This window comes from Nansenia antarctica (assembly GCF_963989245.1).
Source record: "Nansenia antarctica genome assembly, chromosome: 2".
Taxonomy (NCBI): Eukaryota; Metazoa; Chordata; class Actinopteri; order Argentiniformes; family Microstomatidae; genus Nansenia; species Nansenia antarctica.
The window spans coordinates 13,586,060-13,596,379 of NC_137675.1; the positions used below are offsets into that span (position 1 = coordinate 13,586,060).

A 10,320-nucleotide genomic window follows, 5' to 3' on the forward strand; every position below is an offset into this window, starting at 1 on the left:
AGGCGGTACAGGACCATGTTCGCAAGGACAAACAGACTGAAGCTCAGCTTCTACCCCAGGGCCATCCAGGCCCTGAACACAGCAAAGACCTAGGTTCTGGGCCCTGGACAGTCTGGACGGATTGATGGCAGCTGCTGGATTGAAAATCAGGTGTAGTGCTGAGGCACAAATGTGTACATTTCAAGCCTGCAAACTGCGACACTTTAAATGAATGTGCAATAACACTATGTGCAATATGACAACCCTAGGGTACACAAGGTTGCAGAGAATAGGAAATGTTAGAATAGGTATAGCATAGCATAGAGTACAGCACAGTGTTTTATTTGTACAGTATAGTATATAGTGGATAGTGTACATAGCCTTTATTTATGTAAACCAGCTCCTTTCCCTTCTTGTTTTTGTTTAGTTTTTTTCTTTTTTTTTCTTTCCTAGCACCAGGGGAGCCCCCCCTCCCAAATGTCGTTGTTTGGTACCTGCACTATATCAATGACAATAAAGACCATTCATTCATTCATTCATTCATTCATTCATTCATCATCATCATCATACAGATCTACACTACAGCCAATCATCATACAGATCTACACTACAGCCAATCATGCAAACTAATAATTGTGAAGATTATATCAATGAAGCTGTGGATAGATCATGTGTGTTTGACACCACTCCGTTCCATGTATTACAATGAGCCTGTTACAATTAGCCTGATTTCTGCCTCAACTGCAATGATGTATATCTCTTTGGGTTATAGGCTATAGGTGGTAGAACAGCTGCAGTTTTGATACAACTGTTTCCATAATTGGTAGCTTTTCCATGTCTAACAAATTTCGGAATAAAATGTATGAGAGAATGCATCTGTGCATGCAGTTATGTATTGTGTATCACTATGGACAGAACATATGAAGTATATCAAAGAGGTAATATTCTTCATAATCAAGCATTAGTTATTGTCTTATGATGAAAGTCAAAAGTCAACACACGTATTCCCCAGTTTTGACCAATTGCAGCTACCCATTCGAACCACTAGGTGGGAGTAAACTCTCTTGTGTAGCTGTTGGTTTACCTTTGAACTCGTGGGGGGGAAGTAAACGTCATTTGTTTATACCTGTTGCAATGGCGACCATAACAGAACTGAAAAGTGGTATGCTGCTGTCATTACTTATTCGTTTTCATAGACTCGTTATTATCACAAATAAGGTACCGACTGTAAAGGTAATTGCGCAGCATAATTCGTGGAACTTCATAAAAGTAATAGCTCAAAATGATGCCAATAATTCAGTTTACTGCGTGGATTTGCATCTGATCTGGTTATTCCGACGTTCAGCTAGCTAGCTAAATTGCAAGGAGCTGTAGCTAAACTGCCATGCAAAAAGCATAGCACTTGATCACTATTAGATGTTTGGAAAAGTGGAGTTATCTATGAAGTTATCTTATATTATCTCAGAGATAGGAAATGTTAGGATATTTATAGCATAGCATAGAGTACAGCACAGTGTTTTATTTGTATAGTATAGTATAGTATAGTGGATAGTGTACATGCTCTTTTCCCTTCTTGTTTTTAGTAAAAAAAAAAATCTTCCTAGCACCAGGGGAGCCCCCCCTCCCAAATTTCGTTGTATGGTACCTGTACTATATAAATGGCAATAAAGACCATTCATTCATTCATTCATTCATTCATTACCCCTCTCGATAACAACTTCTCTTCTCCCAGCCTTGAGGGAAACCCTGGAGTCCCGGGGTGTGTTGGGGCAGCTCAAGGCCCGGATCAGGGCCGAGGTCTTCCGTGCGCTGGACGACCCGAGCGAGCCGCGCCCCCCGCTGTCGCACGAGAACCTGCTCATCAACGAGCTCATCCGAGAGTACCTGGAGTTCAACAAATACCGCTACTCAGCTTCAGTGTTGACAGCAGGTGAGCATAACGGCTCGTGGTTTTGACTGCTATTTTTGAATAGAGTTTTGAATAAACCACTCAAAGCCAAGGTGATGCCTAATGAGACACACTTCCATCCCGGGATGGACGGTATGTATTCTATTCTATTCTATTCTGCTCTACTCGATTCTGTTCAGAATCTGGCCAGCCTGAGGTTCCCCTGGACAGACAGTTCTTGGCCAACGAGTTGAAGGTGGTGGAGGACCCTAGTGCAAAATCAGTGTAAGTCCCTTCGAGGGTTGTGGCTCCGAACACCTCCTTTTACTTTTCGTCTTTCATCTTTGTGCTGACATTTGCGTACCGAAATAATAATAATGATGATGGTAATGACGACGATGATATTGATGATCCTTGCAACATGTTAACTTATTATTGTTATTGTTGTTGTTTCTGTAGGCCACTACTATACGGCTTGCTGTCACATTTCCTGAGCAGCAGTGGAGCGGGTGGAGAGAAGCTGTTCCTGAGAGGAGGTTCTGCACCGGCTGCTACCAGAGAACCCAACACACACCCTGGTACCGACTGAGGGGCTTTACACACTACAGGGCTGACACAAACCATTCTTTGCTGCCTCCGATATTTTCCTTTCACACCGTCCTTCCCTGCATTGTTTCAGCAACTATGGAGGACGTGTAGAAGCCAGGCTCAGCTTGGTTCGCCTCTGTAGTGTGAATTAGGTTTTTTGTCTTCTCAAAACAGATGGAATTAGTTCATTTTTATTGTTCTGCATGACAGGGGATAGCTGGCCTGACCAAGGGGCTATTACATCAACGTTTCTAAATGAAAATCCAAGCTTATTTTTGATTTAAAAAGTCTTGCGAGATAAAATAAGCCTAGATTTTTTCTTTAGCAACGTTGATGGAATACCCCCCAGCCTTTCTTAGTGTGTGTTTTATTGCCAAAAGGGGATCACATCTACATGTCTGGATTTTCTTCAATTGTTTTGCCAAATGGGCTATGTACGGACAGGCTCACAATGACGCACGTGTTTGATACCATTCCTCATTCCATTCCTGCATTACATTGTATCCGCCTCTGATGTCTACCTCCACCAGCCCCCACTGATGGTCCATTACGTTCCTTGTAAGCTTACATGAACTCTTTCAGTTGTGTAGCAGTTTGTTTTAAATGAGAGTAGAACACCTTCACAAGCCTACTACTTGGTCTTCTTGATCATCTGCTTCCCTTTTATATTACCTAAGATTTTCCTGTATATAGTTTGTTTGTTTTTATAAATAAAACATTGTAAGATAAATGCGTTTTTGTAAAGACTACATTTTTTATTTTAACTGTTGTTTAACTTTTCACCACACAGTGGCAGCAGCACAAAACAATCATTAGGGTTCTAATTACAAGTCCCTGTATGTTGTTGTTGTTGTTTTTTTTTCAGAATGTGCCTTTAGTTTTCAGTCTCATGAACCACTATGAAATGCTGCTGCCCTGAGACAATCAACTGAGCTATTTTATTTTATTTTATTTTAAGCTTACAGTGTTTGACCTTTATTACGTTAGTACAGAATGTTAGTACAAGCCCTATCTCCTTCCCCATGTAGACATACTGTATACAATCATGTGAAAAAGATAGGACACCCCAACATATGTAAACATATGGACATCTTAATTTTAACAATATTGAGAGCTGGTGGTAATATAACTAAACAAATAAAACTGAAACAAAATTGCTATTTAAAATGCCTAAAATTAGAACCAAGCACACGGTCACCACATCAGATGCAAATGATAAGAACATTGTTGAAGAGGATTTTGGAGGAGTCTTGTCTTAGTTATGCGTATGAGTCTTGGAAGGGATTTAAACAGATCTGGAATCAGTCATTCCACTGTCCACACAGTGGAGGACATTTAAAACAACTGCCAGGCCAGGCCAAGCCATCCTAGCAAGTTCAGTCCAAGAGCTGGCTGCAAGATGCTCAAAGAAGTCTCCAACAATCATAAAACGTCATCACTGGACCTACAGGTAGATTTGCCACAGTTGATGTCAAAGTACATGCATCTACCATCAGAAAGAGACTGTACCTTCTTTTGGAAGCCCTGGTTTCCAAAAGGTATCGAAGTTCTAGGAGACCTATATCAGGATGGAACGCTAAAATCTTTTGAGGCTCTTAGAAGGGAATTTGATTTACCATACAATCAATTTTGGAAGTATCTACAGCTAAGACACTTAATGGTGCAAACATTTGACTCCCCCAAAATTGCCCCACCTAGTGGTGATACACTTGAATGGTTTTTGAACATTTTTGGACTAGGTCATGAAGCCTCTGCTTACTACTCGAGGATCCTAGTGGCCTCAGACCCAAACATATGGTCCCTTAAACTAGCATGGGAAACAGATTTAAAGGTATCATTTACAGAGGCAGAATGGGGAAGAATTCTCAAGAATGGGAAAAAAATGTCAAGGGAACTCCGAACGAGATTGATCCAATTCAAGATTATTAATAGAATCTACTGGACACCATCCAGGCTACATAGAGTGGGTCTGGTTGACAGCTCGGAGTGCTGGAGGTGTAGTGACAGGAATGGTACTCTAGTGCATATGCTTTGGGGATGTCCAAAAACCCAGGAGTTTTGGCTAGCCATACATGGTTTTCTGGAAAAAATTGTTGGCCTTGACATTCCGTTCACCCCCAGTCTTTTTATTTTGGGTGACCCCAAAGCATTAAGTGAGGTGACTCCACCACTCGCCAATTGGATCCAGACTGCGTTAATGCTAGGACGGAAACTATTGGTTAAAGAGTGGAAGGCCTCATCAGCACCAGCACCGTCTCTGTGGCACATTTCTCTTGGGCAGCTGGCAGCCTTAGAACAATTATCATATAGGCTGCTAGAGAAGGTGGAGGATTACCGCTTGAAATGGGGGCAGTATCACTCGTATATTGAGAAATAATGGCAACTCCAGCTCATGTAAATAGCAATATTTTTAAATTGTTTTATTTACTTTCATTTATGTATAAATAGCAATATCCCAAATGTAAAACATGAAAGTAAACTGCTATAAGTAGGATTGTTAGACAATGCTGTAGATTTATATTGCTGTACATCACCTTCATGTTTTGTTGTGTCTATTATTTGTCTTTTTCATTTATTGTCCAACGTCAACTGTTACTTGTGATGTATGTCTGTTCATTGTCTGTTTATTAAAAATAATAAAAACTATAAATCATAAAAAAAAGAAAGAGACTGTACATGCATCTCCCATCAGAAAAAGACTACATGCATCTACCATCAGAAAGAGACTGTACATGCATCTACCATCAGAAAGAGACTGTACATGCATCTACCATCAGAAAAAGACTACATGCATCTACCATCAGAAAGAGACTGTACATGCATCTACCATCAGAAAGAGACTGTACATGCATCTACCATCAGAAAAAGACTACATGCATCTACCATCAGAAAGAGACTGTACATGCATCTACCATCAGAAAGAGACTGTACATGCATCTACCATCAGAAAAAGACTACATGCATCTACCATCAGAAAGAGACTGTACATGCATCTACCATCATGGGAGGTGTGCAAGGAAGGAAATCCTTGCTGTAAAAAAAAACGTCACTAAAGGAAATCTAGGCTTATAAGTCTCGCGAGACTTATCAAAATAAGGCTGGATTCTTTTTTATAAATCTTGTGGGATTTATCAAAATAAGCCTGGATTGCCCTTTAGCGACATTGAAGGAATATGCACCTAGACAAGACGTAGGTTTTCCAGAGAACACCTAGACAAACACCAGGACTTCTGGAACAATGTACTTTGGACAGAAAGTTGTCTGTCAATCCAAAGTTGAATTATTTGGGCACAGTCACAGAAGACATGTTTGGCCAAACCAAAGACGATATTTAAGCACAAGAACCTCATATCAACTGAAGCATGGGGGTGCTGCAGCAGGGCCTGGTCAGCTCACCATCATAGAAAATGTGAGACCATCTATCCAAAAATGTAAGCTGAAGTGGATGTTGACCATGCAACATGACAACGACCCAATACATTTCAGTAAATCCACCAAGGAATGGCTCAAAAGAAAGAAATGAAGAGTTCTGGAATGGCCCAAGCACGGATTTTAATCTAATTGAGATGCTGTGGGGTGATTTGAAACGGCTGTGCATGCAAGACACCCCTCAAACATCACACAGCTGAAGGAATTCTGCATGGAGTAGTGGGAAAAACGTTCTCCCAGTCGATGTCAGAGACTGGTAGACAGTTATAGGAAATTAGATTATTTCAGCCAAAGGGGGCAGTACTAGCTATTAGGGTATAAGGTGTCCTAACTTTTTTCTAGGATTAGGCATCCGTGTTTTATATTTTTTGTTAAATAAATGGTAGCAAAGTTTTATTGTTTCTGGTTCAATTACATCACCTTTATCTAGAGATATGTCCATATTTCTTAAAAAGGAGATAAATATTTCAATGGGTGTCCTAATTTCTTCATATGATAGATCACACTAAAAACATGTCATATCTCCCCTGAGCTAACATGGATAAATCTACTTTACAAGAGATACTTTTATTACCTGATAAATGTCTGCCATAACTCCTAGTCCTGCAGCCAGATGACAATGCAGAACCCTGTTGCTGTATAAGGAAAGATTCCAGCCGTGATCCTAGTGCTGCCAAAAAGCAGAACGTTGTAACACTGTCGGTTGCCAATAGAATGATGCTGATTTATCTGCAAACTACAGCCTACCTTTATATGACGTTTAAGATCGCTATCAGATAGATATTATCTCAAACAAGTCAGATTCAGATACTCCATTAATGACCTGCGTATTTCACGTCTGTGCAGAGGCGTTTTCATTCACAATTTATACTATTAATCTTGACACAAATAACAAACGTTTGAGGCACTTGTCATACATGCACTTGAAACGTCCAAACTTGTATAATAGAAGAATCACTTCCACATAGGTCAGCTTGGTGGAATCCTGGTGTTTGACTGACTGACGGTTTACTGACTCACTACAAACTTTAAAGGGAATGTCAAGTAGCCCACAATCCCTGTATATATCAAGATTATGAAATGAGAATATACTCTCTGCCCCCCCCCAACCATTAACCCTCCCTCTCTCATACTGTGGGGCAGCTCAGGAACGCCGGCCGTTCGTTGGGAGAGCTCCCAGTGACGTCACAGCGTGGCCCAGACCCAGCACAGGTCACACAAACAGCTGCCTCGGCCAGGCCGGCCTCTCCCCGAGTGCACTTCCTCTCTCACCATATAAGGGAAATTGACATTCTTATCTCGCTGAGAATGACATTGCTTGAAGCACAGCAACAGGAACCCCAGGTCTAACCCAAGCTTAGAGAATCTCTTTCTCTCTCTCGCAATTTCTTTCTTTTCTCTTTCTTTTTCTCCAGATCATTATCTTTTGAGCAGAGGGGAGGCTGGTGAGGCTGGAGATTGGAGGGCGGGTCATTGTGATGCACGGGACGCTGTGTTTGATACCATTACTCATTCCGTTCCAATTACAATAAGCCTCTGATTTCTGCCTCCACCAGCCTCTGCCTCAACCTCCCTGCTTTTGAGGTACAGTCAGTAATGATCTTGAGATGGAAAAAAGCCAGGATAGATAAACTGGCAGTGGTCTTATACTTCCATTGCATTAGCAAGCAGTCTAAAGACACCAGTCATGTCATACATGACGCGTGACTGTTCTGATTGGCCGGGAGGCACAGCTTCTGTTTTCGTACAACTGTGTTTACTCATTTCTTGTTTATTTCTTGTTTGTTCAACAGGAATTGCTGCTCCTGGACCTGCGGATGTCTATGCCTAGAATAGAAGCTCGGCAAAGAAGGGGCAGCTGTGGCGCAGGAGGTAGAGCTGGCGTCTATTGACCGCAAGGTCGTCAGATTGGCGGTTTGAATCCCGGCTGGCCACATGTCGAGGTGTCCTTGGGCAAGACACTGAACCCCAAATTGCTCCCAATGAGCTTGCATGGTAGCTTGCCGCCGTGTGTGAATGAAGTGCCATTGTAAAGCCCTTTGAAATAGGGCACTATATATGTCAGGCCATTTACCAAATATGGTCTTGTCTCATCTCAACTGTTTGAGCATGAAACCCTCCTCCATTTGTCTCATCTTGTATCTGATCTGATCTCCTATCTGTATCTCCTCAAGACCCCCAGGACCAAGCTCCGCACGATGGGAGATCGGGCCTTCTGCTCGGCTGCTCCCAGGCTGTGGAATGCTCTCCCTGACCACCTAAGGGCACCACAGTCTGTGGATGCTTTTAAACGTGGCCTTAAAACCCACCTTTTTAATAGAGCCTTTTTTTAGCCTTTTAATTGAATGTTTTTTGCTTTATCTTACTGTGTTGTAGCACTCTGAGATTTTATATGTAAAGTGCTTTTATAAATAAAATGTATTATTATTATTATTATTATTATTATTATCTGTACGTGCTTCAACCAAGTTCTCTTAAATAATGCCATAGGCCAACGTAGTATAGTCTGTACTACTGTATAGTCCTGCTTTTGCACCCCAAGGAGTGATTTCCTCGCCCCTGCATCATTCTTTGAGCTCACAGTTTCTTTCCGTAGATCTCACAGACCTATTGGCACCCCACAAGAGGAAACCACCACACACACTCTCTCATATACCTATATATGCAGAGGAAATTAAACAATGAATGTTGTTATTCATTTGGAAGATTGCCCCGAGAAATAGGTAACATTGTTCCAGGGTACAAATTGGATGTGTGTGTGTGAAACAGCTGAATAAATACTATTGAGTATGGTACTGCACCAGACAAGAGGGTGGATTTGTTTGTCCTGTGCTTAAATTAGAATGCAATTGCATTCCAACGGGGTCGAATATATGTATCCATAAACATATGTGTCTCCGTCAAATTGTCCTTCTATGGCTACAATGGTAGGAGAACATACACATCTCATGTAACTGATTTATAGGACTATAGAAATATATATATATACATATATATATATATATATATATATATATATAGTCTGTCTCGTACAGTAGAATGTTCTTAAGATTGCAAGATTGTGCTGTTGGAGGAAAATACTGTTTACGTTTCCTCACTGTAACTCATATACAGTATGTCATGTGATGCCACTGAGAGTGAAAGCCCCACTCAGGAGTTTTTGTCTCTGTTTCAGTGGAAATTGTTCATTGCAATGCATGAAATGGAATGAGGAATGGTTCCATTCTATGCATCACAATGAGTCCGTCCTTCGAGTTCTACCTTGACCAGCCTCCAGGCTCCATTTATGGGATGTGCTGCGTAACTACATAAACCAGTAACACCAATTTGTCACATTACAGGAAAACATCTTTGACTGGAGAGAGAGAGAGAGAGGAATCCAAAATCCTGCCTCTTTTACTGGACTCTATGAACCGGTCCAAAATGTTGACTCCCAAATGTCCTCCCTCACATTTTCTCTTGAGATAGGCTTTCTGCTCCAACTGAGAGGACCAGAACCTGGGGTGTGTGTTTTGACTGAACCCTAGGAGAGGGGTCCAGGGGACCAGCTCAATGGCCTCGCGGTTACAGTGTCCGCCTTGACATTGGGAGGTCGAGAGTTCGATCCCCAGCTGAGTCATACCAAAGACTATAAAAATGGTACCCGATGACTCCCTGTTTGGCACTCAGTATTAAGGGTTGGATTGCGGGTAAGACCCTGCCACATACCAGCGTCATGTCCGGAGGGTGTACTTGTACATCAAGCCGCTTCACGCTATGGAAACAGGAAATAGGCTCCTGCCCTATGGGCCATTGGGCTTGAGAACCATCAGTTCTCAAGGCTACATACTTAGGAGAGGGGTTACTTTTTCCTGTTTATTTTTGTGTTTCTCACGTCTCTCGTTTCAGAGGCTTTGCTACCTGCCCTAGTGTGTTTTTTCGCTTGTGTGATTGTCTACCTGTCCCTCATCATCCGTCCCTCTCCGGTGTAATTGTGTGTATAGTTTGTGTGTTCCCATGTCTCTGTGCCAGTTCGTCTTTGTCCTTCGAGTCAGACGTTCCATAGTGTTTATTGATTTCCTGGTTTTTGACCTAGCCTTCCCTAGTCTTCTCCTTGCCGGATTATTCTACCTACTTGTGTACCTAACGTTGTTTGAAAGTAAAGACTATTCCTTTTGATTCAAGATTTTTGTCTCCAAGTCGTGCGTTTCAGTCCTCGGCCTGAGTACCCCAGCCGTTACACTGGGTTGGACTCTTGCATTTGATCCCCTGGAGGTTTTTTCCACCACCTCGTCCTCCTCTGTGTATCAGTTATACAGTACAGTCTATTCTGCTGTCATTAAAGTGCATGAATGAACAAACCTATATACTATCACACGATGATCAGAGCCCTGGGAATGGACTCTGTGTGTGTGTGTGCGTGTATGTCTGTGTGCTGGAATCAGAAAGCGTTTTGA

The 10,320-nt window shown here is 41.8% G+C and overlaps 1 protein-coding gene across 1 annotated transcript; it reads left to right on the plus strand.

Annotated features, from left to right (window-relative positions):
- Positions 1-1,110: 1,110 nt before the first annotated feature.
- Positions 1,111-3,179, plus strand: cep20 (centrosomal protein 20). The gene is made up of 4 exons (XM_080524164.1): positions 1,111-1,141; positions 1,712-1,909; positions 2,068-2,152; positions 2,327-3,179. The coding sequence occupies exons 1-4, from the start codon at positions 1,114-1,116 to the stop codon at positions 2,454-2,456; spliced, it is 441 nt and encodes a 146-aa protein (XP_080380290.1). The 5' UTR covers positions 1,111-1,113; the 3' UTR covers positions 2,457-3,179.
- The last annotated feature ends 7,141 nt before the right edge of the window (positions 3,180-10,320 follow it).